The sequence below is a fragment of the Arvicanthis niloticus genome, chromosome 11 (genome assembly GCF_011762505.2).
Source record: "Arvicanthis niloticus isolate mArvNil1 chromosome 11, mArvNil1.pat.X, whole genome shotgun sequence".
In the NCBI taxonomy this organism is placed as follows: Eukaryota; Metazoa; Chordata; class Mammalia; order Rodentia; family Muridae; genus Arvicanthis; species Arvicanthis niloticus.
The window spans coordinates 57,871,126-57,892,634 of record NC_047668.1 but is presented as its reverse complement, the minus strand read 5'-3'; the positions used below and the strand labels follow the sequence as shown (position 1 = coordinate 57,892,634).

Below are 21,509 nucleotides of genomic sequence, written 5' to 3'. Positions count from 1 at the left end.
TTTCTCATAACTGATCCCCTCACCCCCACCAGCCTTCTTCAGATATTTATCCTAAGGGCTAAGAGGCAGGGAAGTGGATTAGATTATCTTGAGTGACATTCAATCCTGAGCAAAATGATTCTGAAATTCAAAAGCATGATCAGAACCAACCCATCAGGTCCTCTAATGATTACATCAGTTGTAGGGATGGAGGCCTTCTGCCCATTGAGAAGATGCAGTGATGACCTGCACTTTTTGCTTGCTGTCAGAAGGTGGAGGCAGGTCGATCTCTGTGAGTTTCAGACCAGGTTGATCTGAAAAATGAGAACCAGGACAGCCAGGGCTACACAGAGAAATCCTGTCTCCAAAAACCAAAACCAAACAAACAAACAAAAATTTTGAGTAAGGCTCACTCAGTAATGGCAGTAACAGGCAACACATCAATGGCACCTGTAGTGAGCCTGTCACTGTTCTAAGTGCCTGATTCATGTTAACTCTTATTTCCTGATGTTATGAGCACAAGATAATTAATATTTTCAATACCACATTACAGGGGGAAGACTGAGACACAAAGAGGTTATAAGTTTTCCCCAAGATCTGATTTGATAAATGAGAGAGCTGGACTCCAGAGCCACCAGATTACATCCTGGGTGTGTTAAATAGAATGCATACTATATTGTAAAGCTCAGAAAGCATGATTGTGTGCCCCTTCTATGCCAGCATGCTCTCATAGCTCTTCATTGGCAACGGCCAGAGAGCTCGCTCTCCCTCAGCCCCATCATTACCACAGACATCTGGGTTTTATCTCGTGTAAATCCAGAAGAGTTAGATGGATGTGGAAACTTGAGATGAGAGGGATGGTACCACAGGAAGGATGACAAAGCAATAAGAAGAAATTGAAAAAAATAAAAAATAAATAAAAATAAAAATAAATAAAATTTTAAAAAATTTAAAAAAACAAAAAAAGAAGAAGAAATTGAGCATAACACTTGAGCCAAAGGACTGGAAAGAGGAAAGAAGAGGCCGTTAGGAGTCTTACATAAGCAGGGGAAACCGTACGTGTGCATCTCATACAAATAATTAAAAAGGAGATTCAAAAATAAATGCCATTTCTTTCTAAATTAATCTACAGAATGTTAGTTAAGTTTAATGGTTTGGGGTTGAGGGTTGTGCTTTGTTTTGTTTGGAACTATATAATATCACAAAATTCCTCTTGAAAAGCAAATGGCCAAGAAAAACTAAAAGGAGATTTTTGAAGAGGAACAAGCAAGAAGAACTCGCCATACCAGGTGTCAACATTTAGTCTCAAAATATTTAATAAGAAGACAATGCGGTTTGGGCACAGGATTGCCTAATGGAGGCGGGCAGAAAAAACAGCCATGGCTCTTCCATTTCAGAGACGAAACCGGGCACAGGCGATGCTGTGAGCCAGGGTGGGAAGGTGTTCTGTTGACTAATGAGTGCTTGGAGCAGCTTCCATCTGTATGGAAAACGAAAAAGTAGATTCCTATGTTAGATTAATCTCAGGAAGATTAATGAATGAAGAAAAGAAAAGGAGCAAAACTTGAAAGGATGAAATAAAAATATTTTTATAAGCCCCGATCTTAAGATAAAGAGCAATTTCACTAAATAAAACACACAAAACGAAAATTAGAGGCAAAAAAGTTCATAAATTTAGCTGCATTAACATCTGTTCAACAAAGGCCATTATAACAAATAGAAAACCAAACCATATTATCTGGGAGAAGATATTTGTAATTAATATAATATGTAAATAAATTTCTCAAATTAATGAGTAGTCACGATATGGAAGAGGAATGGACAAAGAATATAGAAAAATAGTAAAAAAAAAACCCTGGAAGGTCAACAGATACAAAAAGATGCACACTCTCACTGTTAGAGAAATACAGTGCAAAACAAAAGAGAGTTTCCATCCCACCCACTGGATCAGTAAAACTGTGCAGCTCGTGCCAGGTACTAGGAAAGAGCAGTCAAAGCTCCGAGGCTCACACACCGCTGCCTGCCGGGGCTGTCAGCTGATTCAAGCGCGCTCTGGAGGACGGCGATCTGGATCTGGCAACAATTCGTGGAGATGAAAGTGATCATGTCTAGAAATTCCGCTCTTAGCACACAGCCAGGAAGACATGTTTGAAGATGTTTACCGCCACACTGGAAACAACAGAAGTATCCATCAACAAGGGAACGGATAAGCAAATCGTATTGTAGTTATACAGTGGAATACAACAGCATGTGTCATCAGAGATTACAATCCCAGGAGTATAATGCCAAGGCAGAAGCACCATGCAGATTATAATTCTCTTTCCATATGTTTATGGCATATGTAATATAAAGGGTTACAATACTTTATCAGTAAATAATACTTTACAATGTTTGTGAATACACACGGATGCAATAAAAAAAAGTGTGTGTGTGGGAGAATGATTAGCATGGAATTCAAAACAAGTTCTGGCAACTGAGCAAAGAGACTGGGATAAAGTCTTCAGAGAGGAACTTAGCTGTATCTCTCTCTGATTTACTTATTTTCTGTGTTTTTAAGAATTGTTTGTTTGTTTGTTTGTTTGTTTGTTTTGGAGATCGGATCTGTGTATCCCTGTGTATCCTTGGCTGGCCTGGTACATGTCCTGTAGCTCAAGCTGGTCTTGAACTTGCAGCAAGCAGTCTTCTGCCTCCATCTCTGAATGTTGGGATGACAGGTGTGCACTACCATGCAGGGCTTCTACTGTTTACTTTCTTTGAAGTAAAAGACACAAAGCAAAAAGGGTAGTGTGTTAATATTTGCTAATGCTTATGTACCTGTCATAAATGCTATCCACTAAGTATTTCCTAGCTTTCTGCCTCCCAGGTAGATGATTGTATTTCCTATCTACTTTGAAGTTAAAAGTGGCCTGGATACTTCCCCCGCTAAATAAAATAGGCTCACATTTATGACCTCACAAGCTAGTGAACAAAAAAAAAAACTTTGGCCAACATGGCATCCCAGATACAAAGCTTTTATCCTACCTGGCCTCTGAGACACATGGCACATCCAGAACATGAGAATATGTGAGAAAGGAACCTTTGTTGTGTTTGGCCAGAGATTGGGGTGGGGGTTATTGTTGCTGTAACACATCTGAATCCATCTGGCAGTCACTGTGGGGTCCAGAAGCCTAGTTTGAAAGCTTAGCCCTGCTCCAGCCTGTTGAGTTCAGGCTGGCCTCAAACATGCAGCAAATGTCAGCCTCCTGAGTGCTGGGGTCTCCGGTGTGTGTTACCAGGTATGGCTCCTAATAGTTACTTTAAAAGAATGCGAAGTGAATAGGTTAGTGTGCTAATAATTTAAAAATGGTTTGGAATGAATGCAATTGTCGTGGACTCTGTGTAGCTTTGGGAAAATATCTATACCCTTTGTTTTCTCTCCTCCTGTCTGCCAACAACTGGTCCTCAGCCCCACTGAATACCAAACTATTTGTCCAGTTGTAGTTCACTATTGAGAGAAATATTAAGGAAACAGTGCCTCACCTCCTAGACTAAGTTTCCTTTTCCACGCTGCTCTCGAGTCCCCAGAGGGACAAAGCCCCAGCTGGGGGTGAAGGACAGGCAGAGTAGGAGAAGAAGGAAGGGAAACTTGCACCCTTGGCTAGTTCTGTTCCATAGGCACCGTGCAGAGAAACCCAAGTAGTGCCTGGAAGTGACAGTGACATGTGATGCCTTCGAGAAGTTCCGTGGAAAGAATGACATCATCACCAACCTGTCTCCCCCACCTTTTTTTCCAGTGGGAGTGAGAAATAAATAGTCGGACACATTTTCCAGTCAGGGAGCAGTTCAGGAGAGCAAGTTTACCTTGGCAGAGGGGCCCAGGTGGAGTTGTGAGAAACCTTATCTGTGCCTATCTAGTAAATAGGAGCCTCAGTCCCCAGGGCCTTGGCTACTGAGCAGGTGATAGGAGAGGGCAGGTGAACGGTGAGCAGAGGGAACCTTGGTCTGGCCAGAGCTACTGCAGAACCAGCCTGACCTGGGATCACCTGTGTTAGGTCAATATTGTCTTAATTTGATGGGCAGACTTATTCAACTGACTGGTCGTTGCCTGGAGACTTGCCATTAAACACACGAGGTTCAAAGGTGAGGCTCCTGACCTCTAAATTGACAATTCTCAAACTGTGATGTGCGCATGGCCACCTAGGGAATCCCATTAAAATGCAGGTTCTGATTCAGTGGGTGGAGACAGCCAGAAATCAGCATCAGTGTAAAGTGCAGAAGGGGCTGACCTTCAGGCCTCTCTGGAAGAGTAAGTGTCGAGGCTACAGATGACTTGTTTGCAGAAACCGGTTTACCATCGAAAGAGACAGAGCACCAGTGCACACCAGATGTTTCCTACCATTTTAACTCTTTGTTTCTGCAAGGTGGGTGTTCTTATCCCCACCCCCACTTGGCAGGCAAAAGGCTTGAGGCTGAGAAAGGTTAATTCATGTTTTCTACATGCCATTTCCAAGAGATCTCATTGCTTCCATCGCTCCTTTCCCAGTGGTCTGAAATAACCCAGAGACAAAGGGTAATAGACACCCTGTGGCTGACAGGCGTCGTCTGCTTGTGATGACTGGACCTCTCGACACCTGGATATGAAGTCATCCCTTTAGTATAGAATCCTGGGCAAAGCACAGAACTTTAGAGATCCTGGTATCAGCGTTTGGCCTCGGAAGCTTTGGCTTCCAAACAGGCAGAAAGGTGGACTCATCTGGTTTTCAAATCCCCAGTGCTGATGCGTTCTGCCTAAGGATATGGAGTTGGAGGAGTCGTGTTGATGTGTCATCTTGGAAAGAACGCCTCAGGCAGGCCATTGAGGACTGCAGGAGAAAAGCAAGGCTAGAAATACCCACCTCGAGGAAATCCTGCCGGGCAGGCAATGGTGGCCAGGTGGAGCATTTTGGAGAGATGTAAACTCCTAGAAGATCTGTGGTGTGCAAAATAAACTTATCTGTGCCCAGGGAGAAGCCTCATCATGTCTGGACAAAAATGGGTGAGGTAGCCAGGTTTACACCCTCTAGATAACTGAGGGCTGTGAGACCCTGTCTCCCAGACCCTTGGAAGACCTGATTGTTTTGTGATGCACTCAGCATGTCTGGCTGTTCTGTGACTCCATTTGCACACTAACCTCTCTCAAGTACCACCATAATTTGTACCGCAGTGGTGGGAGGCATACTCTGAGACCCCTAAAAGTCTATAGTGCACCATCCCTACAAAGTGGCTCCACAAAGAAAAGGAGAGATAAACCCCCAAACAAACAGCCACCCCAAAAGACATTCCTTGTTTTTGTTATATTTTATATCACTCTGGAAAGTATTCACACTTACAAGAGCCATAGAGAATGGAGCTCAGACGTTTAGCAAGTGAGAGACTTTGGAGAGAGAAACATAGACGGCAGGAAGGAGCAGGTCAAGCCTAGAGCAGTTGCTACCTTGGTGCAGTGCTATGAATTCCCAGGCACTTGCACTGGGGTGTTCTCAATATAGATCAAAACTCCTGACTTACAAAACAAACTTTGAGCTTCCTAATCTAAAGTCAAAGCAGAGCTGCCTGGGGTAAGTATGATAATTTCCTATGCTCAGGCTCCCTACGGGGCCTCTAAGGGAGACTAAGAACATTCAACCGGACTGTCTTGAAGAGGCCTCAACCACAACCCTACAGTAAAGCCCAGAGGGAGTTTCCTGGGATACTTCCCATAAAACCTTCCATGAAGATAGATGGCTAGGCTAATGCCTACTCCAGCAAGAGCAATTATGGAAGACTTCAGAATGACTTCTGCTGGCCTGACTTAACCCCAGGATAAAAGCAAGAAGAAAGAACCTGTTTGGGGACTCCCTGGAAACCTGGATTCTGTTGGTCTCCTGGTCTTGTGCTCGCCTCACTTTGGGAAGGAAGCTGCTGGGGCTTCCTGAAGGGCTGTGCATGTGGAAATAGGGGCACAGCATCTGCCATTCCACAAGCAGGAGCTGTGGTCTTTCCTTTATGATTCTCAGAGCATTGGACCGTCTCCACCTAGGAGTCAAGAAGAAATTGAGGGGAGACAGGACCACATGGTGGCAGACCTAGGCTCACTGTGCCCTGACTGTTGAAAGGTAGAATTTTCTGGGCTTTTATTCTGTCCTCTGCAATGTAGGAGAATCAGATAAGCAGATATCAGGTCTTCCCTGAGGAGTCAGTCAACAAGCTACAAGGCTATGCAGTACACAGCTAGCTGAAGAGAAGCCACGAGACAGGGCTGTAAGCCTTGGGGTCTGTGGAAGCCATCAAATGAGCCACCCAGATCTCCTAGGGAAGAGTCTGGCCTGGCTGTAAGTGTGGGTCAGCAGACTGCCTCCAGCTGTTACTGTCTTCCAGGTGTGCCTCCCGGATGCTCATAGCCTTTCAAGACAGCCCATACTATGGACTGAGTAAGCCAAGGCAATAAAGGTTCAGACATTTTGTCATAGGAAGATATTTTGATAGATAATATTTGCCCCAAAGTTCCTCACAGAGTTACCAAGATTTCCCATTCCTTCTTCACAAGACTCCACTCTTTCTTCTACTGGGACTCTCTTCCTTTCTACAGGCGTGGATCTCAAGCCCTGTCTCCATCTGCTTCCTCAGAACCCAATCTGTGTGAATACCCATGGCACACCCTTGAAAGCTCATGATCTTTATACAGGAAAAGCCACAGTGCCACAGACCCCAGAGCTTGAGAAACAACACTCACTGGTAGTGGGACAATAACACGGCTGCTACTCCACAAATGCCGGGTGATTGTGTGGAATCGCCATCTGTTGAAATAGACCTGACATTCCCTTCTCGAGCAGCTCCTCTTAACGTGGCTTCTCTAGCTAGTGAAGCTCAAGCTCGTCAAGCCTGTTCCATTTCCCTCCTTTCCAATCCTTCAACCCCACAGCACTGAAGTCCTGAGGGTCTGTCTGGACATCAGCTTTGGCCATCTCCCCCTCCTCCCATCAAAACCCACTCCCTTGTTGCCTTTGTAACAACCCGTTGACCACCCCTCTTTCTCCTATAAGGCACTTAAGCCTGGTGGCTGGTTCTGTGCTATGATGTTCCTGTTGCCTCCTGTATGAATCACTACCCTCCAGAATGAAGAGAGAACCCTTCTGGAACTGAGCCTGTCCTCACACCTGTTTCCCTGAAGTCACTGGCAGGTGTTGGTTGCTACTTGTGAGAAATACCCAAACACAAGAACAAAAGATGTTGAGACAATGGGAATTGGACAGGCTTCTATTTTGACTGGGGGTGGGTGTTCTTCCCCAGTACTGACCCAGAACGCAGGGCACTTGCTCAAGTCTGAGATGCCCTTGGCCTGGAACATGTGTGCTTGTGTGGACATGCAGAAGTTCCAAGAACAAAAGAGCCGAGCAACTGGCTGGCACGCAACACTGTGGCTTTTCTTAATGCTCCTGTATAAGATGTTGATAGAAGTGTCTGCAGCCCTGGGTGTAGCGGGGTGGGTTATGAGGGTGGAGCCTGTAAACCTGCCACTGAAGACTTGTAGACCATTCGTATCGTATCCTGCTACTCAGACACCTCAGCTCTCAGTCCCATGTCTGCTTGTGTGCATGATGCTGGTAAGTGTGAGGTCCCGAATGGATGCACCCCAAAATGTACATCAAAAGAAGGAACGATGGATGGGGCATGGACCACAGTTGTTGGCATTTTTCTCTTCTAGAGCTGGCTGTGTTGGGAAACCCAGAAAGTCTTTCCCTTGGTGCTTTTGCTGTTTATCTACTAATAAGCAACAGTAGAATCTATGATAAGACTGTCTCCCTATGTCCCTCCCTCCTCCCCTCCCTCCCTCCCTCCCTCCCTCCCTCCCTCCCTCCTTCTTTCTTTTCTTTTCCACTGTCAGTCTTCAAACAGGGACCACTGCACCTCTCTACTAAGGAAGTTGAACCCCTGACACTATTGCACCTTTGCTGTGCAGTACAGTCAAGGACAGTGGGTATCAGGCCATTTTACAGATGAGTAAACTCCCCAACAAGGAAAGAGAACTGATAGTGGCTTATTTAAAAGGGGGGGCAGGTAACAGCATCTCTTCCTCATCCTCCTTCCAGATCAGGTACCACTGAGTAGCCCAGGTTAGTTCTACCTGGAAAGCATCCTGCCTCGGCCTGAAAAGTGCTGGGCTAACAAGCGTGCACCATTCCACGCTGCTGTAAGGTTTTCCTTATGGAATGGCAGTGAGCTGAGATGCCCATGGCTGTTTTCTTTGTCTCTTGCCCTAAAGCAGTGGTTCTCGACCCATGGGTCATGACCCCTTGGGGTCGCATATCGTACATCCTGTAAATCAGGTATTTACATTAGAATTTATAACAGTAGCAAAATTACAGCTATGAGGTAGCAACAAAAATAACTTTATGGTTGGGGGTGACGACGTGAGGAACTGGGTTGCAGCATTAGGGAGGCATAGAACTGCCTCTGGTGTTAGCTCTGGGGAAGCTTTTCCTCTCCTAGAGGAGAAGCGGCAGCTCTGAGTGGACTCTGGGAATGTAAGCCAGGTTTCCAAAGTGGCCCTGAGTCAGGAGAGTGAGTGGTATGGTTAGCTGCCCCAGATCACCCTCAGCGGCTGGGGCCAGTACAGTCAGATGAACCTCAAATACCTGCTCTGGAGCTCCACCCCTGCATGGACCCTCTGGAACTTCCTGGAGCATTTGAGAAGGCACTTGGCATCTGACACCATGCAGTGGAGGCCATAAATGTATCCCAGTACAAAATAGTAAACTCACTTAAAACATTGAGAGCTCCTTTACTTGTAACTCAAGTACATGTTTCTGTTCTTGGTTTTTGTTATTGTTGTTGTTGGTGGTGGTGATGTTTTTTTGTTTGTTTGTCTGTTTGTTTGTTTGTTTGGTTTGGTTTTGCTTGAACTTTGTCGATAACAATAGGTCACTTCTAGTTCCCAGCATTCTCTTGGCACTTTCCTACCCCTGAGCTTTTTCTAGCACTGTTCCTGTTGCCAAGATTGCCTTTCTCTGGCTTCTCTTCACTCTTTGAGATCAACTATATTAATATGGGCCCTGTTTCCCAGCAACTTTCATCTAACAGTTATTTGTAGAGTACCTACTGTGTGCCAGATGTCAAGGGGACATTAGTACACAGCTAGGCACAACAATCCTTATTCTGGTAGAGCTTAGATTCAACACCCCTCTGCATGGTCTGCAGCTCATGACAGTGCCTATCATATCCCTCTCACGGTCACATGACTCTGTTGTGGCACTTACCACACAGTATTAGAGGGAGCTGGTATCTCAGTCCTGCCTCCCCAGTGCCTGATGCGATGCTCAGAATCAGAGACATCATCTCATTTCTTTGTAACAGAAACTCAAAATGGGAGAGGTCATGAGTCTCATCACACTCTGCACTTACACAGCATGTGAGATATTTCTCTAGAGCAGTGGTTCTCAGCCTATGGGTCTCTACCCCCTTGGGGGTTGCATATCAGATATTCCGTACACCAGATACTTAAACTACAATTCATAACAGTGATAAAGTTACGACTATGACGTGTCAATGAAATAATTGTATGGTTGGAGGTCACCACAGCAGGAGGAACTGTATTCAAGGGTCACAGCATTGGGAAGGTTGAGAACCACTGCTCTGGAGCTTTATGGTTCACTGGGAGTCATTGATGCTGGTTAGGGATTCTTATAGTTGTGTTCACTTGCTGGGCACAAGGCTTCTGCCGGTAAACATAATGAGGGCACTCTTGAGGAATGGCTTTGTCTGGGTGAGGGCAAGGATGAAGATGGGAGAGACCTAAAGTCCTCCTAGCATGGCTCCTTGCAAGCACGGCCAACCTTCCTGACCTATAGTAGGTGCTAATGCCTGCTGGAATTGTTGAACAGGCAGAAGGGTGTAAGATGGACCCAGCTATCTGATTCCAAGGCGTGCCTTGTGGGTGTGAAGTACACCAGGGACTCCAGCAGGCTAGAGATGGCTCGGGTTACCCTCTCAGAGGCAGCGAAATGCTCACACGCCATTCTCTGGGGGCATCACAGGCTGCCTGCTCCTCCAAGGAGGAACAGTGGGTATGAGATCTCCCGTGACGAGTTGCCCTTGGGGAAGCTAGCTGACATCCCATCTATTTGAAAACTGGAGGTGCGTTTCTGCCGAGGGAAGCTCCCGGAGTGCTTTCTTCCCTTTTTCATAATGCCACAGGTATGGTGGAGTCTCTCTGGGATCTCTGGGCTGGTTAGGAGCAGGATTGGTTTGGCATGAAGGTGTCTGCATTATTTTGTAGTCCCTGCTGTTTGTCTAAAGCCTTGACAGGCCCAGCCCACCAGAGGCCTCTACTGTGTCAGCAGTGTCTCAGTGATAGTAGCCTCTCCTTCTGGCTGCAGAAGTGCATTCCTGTGTGGATATAGAGGGAGAGAAGGAAAGACAGAGCCTGGGCTGGCGCAGGAATGTGAGTGTTTCCTTAATTGGACACGAGGGCCTTGAACCAATTCCAATTGGACTGTTTTCTTTTAGGGCCTGGTCCCTCAAGATTCTGTAGTGTTTTCATTCTCAGAAAGAAAAAAAAAATCTCTTTGATTCAAAGGCCCCTTGATAGAAATAAAGAAAAGCCAGGCCTGAGTCTCTTTGATATTCGGGAAGGCAAGAGTTTATGGGCAGCCAGTTCCCAGGCCTCTTTTAGAGTGAGGGGATTCTGGGTGGAAAGAAGGAGGTATTTTCTGAGATAGTGCAGGGCAGAAGGACCACAGGCTTTCCATGAGGCTGAAGACTCCTGATGTTTTGAGGTAAATATTTGGGAGTTTCCACCCCACCTTAGATCATTTAGTTCCCAAATAGGAGACACAAAACCTTTATATTTATAATAAGCATTAAAGCACCAGTGCTGGGCAGATATGAAACCTCCCTGCTAGTTTGTCTACTTCCCTGTCAGTCACCCCAGATATCACTTGCCAGGCTCCACCTGGGCTGCTCCTGCTCCAACTGGCTGACCCTCATAGCCATGAGCTCAGGATCCATCCATCCCATGGAGCCCTCTCCCCTCCAACCCCCACCCTATGTACTTTTTCTTCCTCTCACTGTGGTCTCTGCCTCAGACCCCAAGCCCGGGGGCGGGACAAGGTTTATACAACAAAATCCAGGTATATGTGAGGGTCCCTTGTCTGGAGGCAATTAGACCTTGGCATTTAGCATTACAATGGATAGCAACAGACCAAATCTCAACACCGATGCAAAAGTGCTTTGCTTCCGATAATTTCTAGACTCAGTTCCTCCCAACATCGACATCTCTCTGAGATCTGCAAAGAAGGCAGATATCTAGTGGGTTCTTTGATTGCTTTAGGAGCCTAAGGCACAGAGGTCAAGTTAGTGTGTGTGTGTGTGTGTGTGTGTGTAGTTATCTCTGGCTATCTGGAACTCACTATGTAGGCAAGGCTGCCTTCGGGTCTGCCTGCCTCTTCCTCCTGAGTGCTGGGATTGGCATCTTGCTGGAAGATACACAGTAAAGGAAATCAAAGGTTGAAAGATTTTTGTCTTGTGGGTTTGGGGTTTTTGTATTGTGGACTGCTCATCCCATAATGACCAAGGGGAGAAGGTAGATTCCCATTCCCAGGCCTTTGTATTCATCATGCACCAAAGCTTGGATGTCTTGGGAGGTCCTGGTGCTGTAGGGAGATGTGGACACTGGACAGAGCATTGCTGCTGAGCATAGCAACAGAGGAATAGGCAGGGTGTGGTGGTGGGTGGGGAATCACGAGCTCTGTCTAAAATGTAGCTGACTTTGTAGCAGATGCAGTGGATTCTGCTAAACTGCACTTCTTCCCCAAACACCTTACAAGCAAGCCCTGAATCTGCTCAGTGCTTTCCAAGGTACCAAGTGTTTCACAAGCCCCTGTCGTCTGTCAGCCCACACACACACTCTTGTCATTTAGATTTCTTATGTACCCAAATGAGTTTCACTGAAATATTGACCCCAAATTCCCAATCTGCTCACAAAAAAAAAAAAAAAAAAAAAAAAAAAAAAAAAAAAAAAACCAAAACCTTTGACTGACATCTTTAAGAAGTTCCTGGGTTACCAGGGTGGGTAACATGTTTATTCGCCTGCCCTGCCCTCCCTACTGGAGAGATATCAAGAGTCCTGACTTTCCTATTGCTTACGGTTCAGCTTGCAGTTTAGCTGTTAAAACAAACAAAGGCACAAGGCACAGAGGCCGTGTTAAGTGTGATATTGTAGGGGACACCGGCTTTGGAACTAGCAAGCCCCAGAGTTATATTTTGGCTTAGCTACTAGAAGGCCTTTTGGTCATGGCCATGGTATTTAATCCCTGGAGACTAGATGTCTTCATTCATCCATTAAGTGTAGTCGAAGGGCCTGTGACTAAGGTGTTCTGATGCATAAACATGAGAACACCCCTGCATTTGTTGCTCCCTGCCCCGCCCCCAGCTGTCCTCAAACAGATCAAATATCCTCGCTAAAGTTCCATAGAACTAACCAGAGTACCAGTGTCACCACTACCGGATAACTTAAGTGCAATACTGTCCTTGGCAAAACACAAGGAGACCTGATGGGAGACATCTCGAAGATGAATTTAGATGGGACTCCTTAATAAGATGAATAGTTAACTGTGCGCCTCCTGTACACACAGTTACAGCTGAGATAGGTAACTCTAATAAGATTTTAAGTTCAGCTGGCCATGGTGACGCACACCCATAATTCCCAGCAATTGAGAAGCCGAAGCAGGATTGCTGCAAGTTCCAGGCTCGGCTGAGCTATGGAGTAATACCCTTAAAAAAAAAAAAAAAACAATATTTCCACACTATATGTATGTGTATATTTGTACATATATTGTTGTATATGCATATCTTAAGTTCTTTGCCCTTTAAAAATGTTTTATTTTTTAAAAAAACTGATTTTATGCAAAGGAGAAAAGGAGCTAAGAAAGTAGACTGGTTCAAGATTAGAAAGCAAAATAATTCTAACTATATCTAGGTTTTTTTTAACTCAAGCTAAATTGCAATGCCACACTTTGGTCCCTCAGGACAAAGGTGGATGGAGGAGACGGTGCAGGTGCAAAGGGCTCCATGGATCTGCACACACGAGGGGATGCTCAGTGGATGTTGGTTGATGGTCTGAGGTGGTTTATCGAGCCCAGGTCTCTCATCTTATCTCTACTGTGGGCTTCTTGGCAAACAGGGTGCACACTGCAGCATGATCACGGAAAGAACACTTGCCCAGTGGTCTGACAGTGTGGTTTCCATCCACATCACTAACAGCCTGGCCACCTTGACCGTGCCATTTAATCTGTTAAGTGTCTTCTCACCTGTAAAACGAGGAACCTGGAATCCACGATTTGGAAGGTCTCTTTCAGCTCTAAGGTTCTGGGGCTTGAAGTCATTTCATTTGCTGGTGTTTCTGTTTCTTCATTTATTCAAAGCCAGTAAGGGTAGAAACCTGTCTCATAGAGCAGAGATTAAAAAATGTTAAGTGTGCGCCTTACAGTCTCCTGTATCTTTTGTTTGTTTGGTTTTGAGACAGGGTTTCTCAGTGTAGCCCCCTGCTGTTCTGGAACTCTGTGTAGACCAGGATGGCCTTGAACTCACAGAAATCTGCCTGCCTCTCTCTGCCTCCTGAGTGCTGGGATTAAAGGCATGCACTGCCTGCCCAATCTCCTGTATCTTAAAGGAAGAAGGAAATGCAGAGATGGAGAGTGACTTGACAGAAGAGGAAGCTAAGTGTACCTAAACTGAGTTCCAGCCCCAGCCCAGCCTTGTCTAGCTACAGAAAGTTCCCTCGTTCACTTCAGCCTTGGTTTGTACATTTGTAAACTGGGTGCTGTAAACTGTTAAGCTATGTCATCTAATTTCATCCCATTCGGTTGAAAGTAAGCACAGTGACAATGTTTTGAAAGAGAATTGGCATATTATAGATTTGAGAGTCACTATCCAAGGCTGGTTTTCTGCTCTAATTTACTGAGAGGTGAAATTGAGATAAAATGTTCATTCATACACTTTCCCAAAGAGTAGTCACCTGGCACTAATTCGGCTTCCTCCAGCGTAGGGCATTTTCCAGAGGCCAGGTTATTACTCTAGAGAGAGACCTTACTTCACGTCCTCTATCCCAAAAGGGCTGATTGACTTCCTCGGTGTGTGGTGGTAGTGGGAAGGCTAAGATAGCATTCTAACATTGGATAGCTTCACAAGGCAATAATCACAAATATGTAAGGTGTGTTTGTGATAGGTCACGGTGGTACAGTAGCCTTTCAGCTCAGGTCTTGTGAGGGATTGCTATGGGCAAACATGGGAGAAGGCATCCTTCTTCTCATCCCAGGACCTGCTTCAGGGACCACCCTCAGAAGGTTTCCAGGAAAGCTCAGCCCAGAATCTAGATCTCCAAACTTTGGCTTCTCCTTGGCTCCCCAGGGGACAATATGCCACATGCCAGCCAATGGTGCTGAGATACTTTCCCATCCTATTAAAAGGCTCAGGCTACCCCTCTGTTAATAATACATCATGGACCGTCTTCCCTTGGCACCTGTTCATAAAGCCTGGCCCTCCACCAGACCCCTGATTACAGGGCTTATGAAATACGACTCTTTTAGGAAGCTCCAGTTTTTACTCAGATTGTACATAGGTACACATAGCTGGGAAAGCAGTTATTGCAAAATTGCTCTTACAGGTTTATTTTATTTTGGGGTTAATTCGAGAGAAAGAGTAGATGCTGAAAATTCTGAGGTGCTCTTTCCGAACATCCTCATGGCCCTGCTACTGAAAACTCCTCTCTTGATTCCAGCAGCTTTTTACTGGAAATGACCAGTGCACTTTTCTTTCAGGGCGCGGACTTATTTTAAACCACATTTAATTGTGTTTAGTTTTCAACCACAGCTCCCCCTTTCCCCAGTCCCTTTATGCACATAGGTCAAGGTTAGGAAGCTGTTTTACAAGAGTAATTGAAACAGAGGCCACAGAGGGGCAGCGCTGGGTACTGAGACAGACTCCTGTCTTCCTGGCTCTAGAGGCTGCCGAGCAGCTTAGTCTCCAAGATAGACACCGGAACCGCAATTCCGGGGCTATGAAGGAGTCAGTCTCCCTTAGCTCTTTGTGTGATAGAAGTATCAGAATGGCTCTGGGAGCTAAGGCTAGGGAGGTGTACTTGCATTACGCCCATCCTCCTCACCCCCTACTCCTAAAGAACGCAAACCGTGTGTGTGACTCTGTGTGTGTGTGTGTGTGTGTGTGTGTGTGTGTACACGCAAGCGCGCTCGCGCAATGGAAAAACCCTAGTAAGACACCACATCCTTTCTCCCACAAACAGAACCATCCATAGACTACAGAACTGCAGACTTTTAGAAAGCCAACAATGCCCACCCGGATATGGGTGCCTCCAGCTCCGCACCTCTGCAGCCTTCTTTCCGGTCTTTTCCTTTTTCCTGGTCTCACCCTGGGCATCACGATCAGGGTGCCACGGACGATGATGCACAAGAGAGGCCTACTTTGCATGGGTGACCAGTGAAGGGTCCTGAGATGTGGAGTCATAGAGAGCAGCAGGCGCTCGGGTGGAGGAATGGCGCCCTCCCCCGGCGAGCTGTCACGTTCCGCGTGGGCCCCCACTCCTTCCTCACGCCCACCCATCCCCGTAGCCTTTAGAGTCTCTGGCTGTGCGCAGGGAGGGGGCTGCGGACGCTGCGGATTTGTGGGCAGGAAGCGGCGTTGGCATTGAACTCCAGCTCGGGAACGCGCGTGTATGTCAACCGTGGGGAGGGGGCCGGGCTCGTAGCTGCTGGGAACCAGCTCAGGCAGGGTGCAGAGCCCGGCTGGTCCCCGTCGCTCCCCGCGGGAGCAGCAAGCGCTGAAGCCATTCATGAGTTTGGTGACGTTATTCTAAGAGTGGGCGAGGGGAGGCGGGGCCGCTCGCGGACAAGCCCCGCCCCTCCCTTATAAATGCTGCTTCCCGGGCTCTTTGTGGGACCCGGAGCTCGGTGGAGAGCGGAGAGCTTGGTCTGCACTGCCGACGCCGCTGGCAGCGAGGCTGTCTCCGGAAGGCGGACCGGCGATAGCCCAGTGCCCGCTCTCGGCTGCCCGCTGCTCTCCTCTGCGCCCCTGCCAATCTCATTCAGGACACAGTGACCTGGTTTTTGTTTGTTTGTTTGTTTGTTTTGTTTTGTTTTTTCTTAATCACAAGGGCGTGGGTCAGCCTCCCCTAGGACTTCATGTCTGTATATTTCCCCATTCACTGGTGAGTATCCTGCGCCTGTGGCGGATGCCAGTTTAACCCGAGTGGCTGCTCAGCCCGGCAGCCGCCTAGTGCCGGCTCCGGGTGCGAGGCCAGAGAGTGGCACGGACACCCAGAGCCTCAGCTCCTGCAGGAGTCGACGTCAAGGTTGCAAAGCTGGGGGTTGGGGGAGGCGGTGCTGAGAGCATCCAGACAAAGGAAGTGAACTCGGAACCTTCACTTAAGTGGCGGCCAGAGGGTGTGGATATGGTGGCGTTGGGTGGGGAGAACCTGGGGTCCCACCTGAAGCCCCCTAAGGAAACCCAAGGGCGGCAGGAGAGGAGTCCTGCTTGGTGCAGGGGGCTCCGGCTCCCCGGGCCCCTCCCCTTTTCCTTTTTGTTTGCACGCAAGTCTCGGCGTCGAGGATGGCTGCATCGGGGCTGAGCCGGTGCAGCCGTTGGGTTTGCAGAGCTTCTCGGGGAGGGAGGGTGCTGGGGAGATGCTCTCCGCACAAGCAAGCCACAAGCATCAGGGTGCAAGCTACACCCTTACAACCCCTGCCCTCTCCGTAGTCCCTAAAATCCAAAGCGCCTTTGTGAAGGGCCGGGCTAGAAAGGAGCGGGCTCTCCCAGTGCCAAATTGGAAGAAGCCGGTCACTGCTGAGTCGGGGGCTGCAGAGGTTTGCCTCCAGCCGGGAAGGATCGGGTTGTGGACGATCAGAGCCGAGAAGGATCCGGGGACAGGCCCCTAGCTGCTGGGACGTGCCTGCTAGCTGCTTCTTCCTGCTGTAGTGAAGAGGAGGGGCGCTACAGGGAGGCGAGCGCCCATGGTCCTGGAGCGCGCTCGCAGGTGCCAGCCCTGGAGAGCCAGTCTCCGGTCCAATGCAAGCTCTGAACCCCGGGAAAGCGGCGCTGTTCTGCTTAGCTCAGGAACTCTGAAAGTTCATCTTTCTCAGTTTAACTTTTTGGGCCCGCGCCACAGTTCCAAGAAGGAACAGAACGCCGCTACAGGAGGCGTTCTGTAGAACCTGAAGACCCTGGTCACAACCCTGTGGTGCTACTGACTCCCTTCTTTGGGGGGTTGGAGGCAGTTTTTCCAGACCCGGGAGGAGATTGTGAAAGTCTAGCTTTTAAACCTAAACTTGCCCCCAAGCCAGACACCCTTTCTTAGTTCTCTCTCTCTCTCTCTCTCTCTCTCTCTCTCTCTCTCTCTCTCTCTCTCCCAGTTTAACTATGATTAAAGAGTCCCAGTTTAACTATGATTAGACTGTCGAAACAAAGTAAAAATCCCCTACACCTGAAGCGTGTGTATCCCCTCATGTGCAGACAAGTCAGTTGCCATATGGGTGAGGCTTTGAAGAGTGGTGGAGGCCTTGTGCTCCACCCCCTTACCCCACCCCCTCAAAATGTAATCAGGTAGAGATGTTAGAAGCCCTTGGGAACATTAGCCGTCCCCACTCCCCTACGGACTATGTCTGCTACATTCTCCCCTCCAGACATAACCATGAGATAAGCCTTATAGGAGTCATTAGCATCTTGGTCATAAACAAGGCTCCCACAGCTCAGAGAGGTGCTATGATCTGTTAAAGATCACACAGCTCTTAAGTGGTGAGGGCAATTTTTCCAACCCCGGGAGGAGATTGTGAAAGTCTACCTTCTAAACCTAAACTTGCCCCCAGCCAGACAACCTTTCTTAGTCTCTCCTCTCCCTCCCAGAACTGATTGCTTCTATTGCCAGTGCCAAATACCATTTCTACTCTGTTATTTAAGAAAGAAAGAAAGAAAGAAAGAAAGAAAGAAAGAAAGAAAGAAAGAAAGAAAGAAAGAAAGAAAGAGAGAGAAAGAAAGAAAGAGAGAAAGAGAGAGAGAGAGAAGAGAGAGAGAGAAAAGAAAAAAAAATCTTGACTTCCTGTTTTCTTAGATGTAGTTTCTCTAAAGCCTACTCCTTGCCTTTTACCCTTTTAAAACTTTGTGCACAGATGTGATGGTGAAAATACTGGGTGTTGTGTCATGGGTACCTAGATTTGGTGTGAGTATTTGGTATTACGCTTACTGGACTCTGTGTGTGCCCACGGCCTGTGAAAGGATAATGAACTGTTTGTACAAAGGACTTTCACATGTCAGTCATTGTTGGGCCAACTTGGCCCTTCTGGAAATTTCCTTTGCACTCAGAATCTGTACCCTTAAGGCTTTTAATCCAGGGATGTTTTTCATGCTGGGAGTTAGTAGCAGCAGCTGCTAGCACTCCAGAAGGGGTAGAATGGCAGATGTGAAGCTTGCAGAAAAGCTGACCCCTTGGGGTGGGACATTTTGCCTAAAGGAACACTAGACAGACAGAGACAGTTAAGAAGGCATCATGATTAGATGATTAGACTTTGTTTCCTGGAGGCTGGACTGTTATTGTTATTATGTAATCCTACTGTGCAGTTCCCACTGGAAATTCATGGGCAAGATTACTCTTATTTTTAGTGGATGGGTGAAGGGAACCCTGGCTGCGTTATTTTTCACATAGACACACAGGCGCAACACTCTCCCCTCCCCACCCCCTGCCGTTATATTTCTAGTTTGTTTAAAAGAAAATCCAATTTGCTTTGTGTAGAGTTGGGTGGTGGCAGAGAAGTTGCAGAGGGCAGGCTTTGTCTCTTGACTATACTCTTTGTCACTGGGCTATAGGCCTGCAGGTGGTTTGCTCCCTGAGCTTGTTTTGCTGTGAACTGTTTGAGCATCTCTCATCCTGTCTTCAGCCAATCCCCCGATCTTGGGGGCCGTGTGAGCATGTACTGACTTCTAGTATGGATTTCCATGCAGCTCTGACTATCTGAGATCGGCTGAGATGACTGAGGTGATGATGAACACTCCAGCCATGGAAGAGATTGGTCTCAGTCCCCGCAAGGATGGCCTTTCCTATCAGGTGAGTTCAAACTTCTTAGAGATTTCTGCAGAGACTGGAAGTAGCAGGCTTGGTTTGGGGATCCCAGTATCACCTGTAAGAGTTTGAGGATCCCAGTATCACCTGTAACAGCTGTGTCACCTTGAGAAAGTCCTTGACTGCCAGCGAGCTTCAGTTTCTTCATTTGTCAGAGGAAGCAACAATGGTCTGCATCATAGAAGACTATAATGAAAAGTCAAGGTGATGGGAGGGTGAGTTTAAGATATTTACAGTGTGGGGACACCTAGGGGTTCAGCAAACATTAACTGACATCACTAGCTAGCCTCCCTGATTCTCCCCAGCAACAGCAGACTGCTCTCCCTAGCCTGGCCTTACCCAGTAAAACTGCAGCCACCCTTGAGGCAGCTGACGGGGAAGGGTGGTCTGACAGGAGAATGGCTATCTGTCCTCTCAGGATGATAAGTGACCGGCTGAGTCAGAGTTCAAGACTGCACAGAGCTGGAGAGGACAGTCTCTTAGGGATGCTGAGGGAAACCGCGGCCTAGGGATCATCCTGTCTAGTGGTGATAAACACGGAAGACAGCAAAAACAGAATGGAAGGCCTCCTTTCTCACTCTTGGCAGTACTTAGGAGTCCCATTCTTTTGTATCAACCCCTCAGATCTCACTTGTTGGCCTGCAGGGGGTGACTTGGGGGCCTAAGGGAAAATGGTCTTTCAAGGCTGTTCTAACCTTCTTTTCCTGGAGAGGGACTGAGAGAGGCAGTTGAGGGCCCCATGGCCAGGTGGGGAGTACAGAAGTTTCCTGGCTCACCTGCCCGTGTAGTTTTGGTTACCAGTTTCCAAGCCTCTGAGTCAGACTGAATGTCTGGTTTACAGGTGAGGGCGTATTTCAGTTCCAGGTTGTAGATTTCCACCACAGAACCTTTCCCAGTCTTACCTGTCAGTATGTTTCTGTGTGTGCTTTAAATATATCCCAGGCAAAAGAATCAGGCAGTCTTCTCAGCCTTGTAACCCTCAGAGCGCATCCTGATGGCCATGGAGAAGGCAGGGGCCTGCCATGCTGGGTGAAGAGGGCTGAATAGGGGCTGTGGTGGTTGGAGAAAAAAGAAAAGCATTTCTAGGTTCTTGCAATATCTGGACACATCCTGAAAAAAAAAAGACCCCCAAAGCTTCCCCCCTCATTCTGCTATATTGAGGGCCCAGTTCTCACAGCCCCCAGGAAGTCAACCTCTGTCCACTGGGTGGGGACCACTGCCCCATGTCCAAATACTTTACTTGGAACTGTAGAGTCCTCTAGTCATAGATGGTTTCAGAAAAGGCTCTTGGTTATCTTTTGAAGAGAAAAAGGAAAGTTGTAGTGTTTAGCCAAATGGTATTTACTAGGTGCTTTCTACGATTATACTGGTTGTTGTAGTCAGGGCTTATGGGAACCAGCATGTACCTGTACTTCTGGAGCATATGCACTCTACCAAAAATGTGTGGGCACTGATGATGTCATCCTACAGAATCTGAGATGTCATGAGCCAGGGAATCAGCAAAGGGTGGGCTTTGAAGAAAAATGGGAGCCTTAGGGGAAGGGGCGGGCAACCCCATCTCTCACATGTAATTTTACTGCAGCTTCAGACACCCTTTGGCTGCATGTTTATACAAAGTATGGACCTCTGCTGTGAGCTGGTCTGGCAACTGTCAAATGATGGGTACTCTCTGGGCCCCCACAAAGCTGGTGCCCTCAAATTAAAAGCTTTCCCACCAGTGCCCTGGGGATTGGCTGGGCCTGGCTCTTGGCTAAAGCCTGTCGCCCTGCATGCTTGGACTCTGCTTGGAGGGTGGGAACTCAGTGCTCTCTTCTTGGCTTTATTCCTCAGGATAATAATAGTATGTGGCTTTTACTAAGACCTGCTTTTCCAAGGAACCGAGTAAGGGCTGGAGACAGCAACCCTGGCTTGGCAGATGAAATACAATCTCAGGCTTGTGATTTGACCTTGAAACAAGGTCATCATATAAGTGACCCATTGGATGTTCAGGTCATTCCTGTACCTTCCAGACCCACCCAGAGTCAAGCTTTGCTGAGTTCTCTATGTTGTATATGACCATCCTTTCCATATCTGTGGAACCTTATACTTTCTAAGGATGCTGTGATGGGTTTTCAGGACATGGGTCCTGCATTACTGGAATCCCCATTGCCAGGTCTCCAATGCTGGGGTCTTGCTATCAACTTTGTATCCTTTATCCGTCATTCTTTCCCTATTCATGTACCTATATGTTTACAGAGAAGCTCTTAAGGGGGAGGGTATCCTGATTTGGAACTTAGCCACCTTTACCTCTGGTGGCCTCTGGAAGTCCTACTGAAGGTATAAGTCAGGTCCATACCTATCCAGGCTCTGAATGTATGTCCTTCTTATCCTCTGAGGGATTCAGGTGAGCTCTTCTATTATTCTCTAGAAATTC

At 47.3% G+C, this 21,509-nt stretch overlaps 1 protein-coding gene and 1 long non-coding RNA gene across 4 annotated transcripts in view; one reads left to right on the top strand and one right to left on the bottom strand.

The window, feature by feature from the left end:
• Positions 1-1,297: 1,297 nt before the first annotated feature.
• LOC143443900 (uncharacterized) lies at positions 1,298-15,546 on the bottom strand. 2 transcript variants are annotated; one of them, XR_013113295.1, is made up of 4 exons: positions 15,328-15,546; positions 13,284-13,414; positions 1,994-2,148; positions 1,298-1,459 (listed from the first exon to the last, which is right to left on the bottom strand). It is a non-coding gene; the product is annotated as an uncharacterized LOC143443900 (long non-coding RNA). The 2 variants fall into 2 exon arrangements; XR_013113294.1 differs by having other exon boundaries at positions 15,356-15,546.
• Positions 7,477-21,509, top strand: part of Lbh (LBH regulator of Wnt signaling pathway) — a 32,157-nt gene continuing 18,124 nt past the window's right edge. The window contains exons 1-2 of one of the 2 annotated variants that reach the window (XM_076942243.1): positions 7,477-7,580; positions 18,979-19,081. In XM_076942243.1, coding sequence (XP_076798358.1) covers positions 19,004-19,081 — 78 coding nt within the window. In that variant the 5' untranslated portion in view covers positions 7,477-7,580; positions 18,979-19,003. Of the gene's footprint in view, positions 7,581-15,908; positions 16,196-18,978; positions 19,082-21,509 lie in introns of those variants that run through there. The other variant, XM_034514223.2, reaches the window with a different exon arrangement.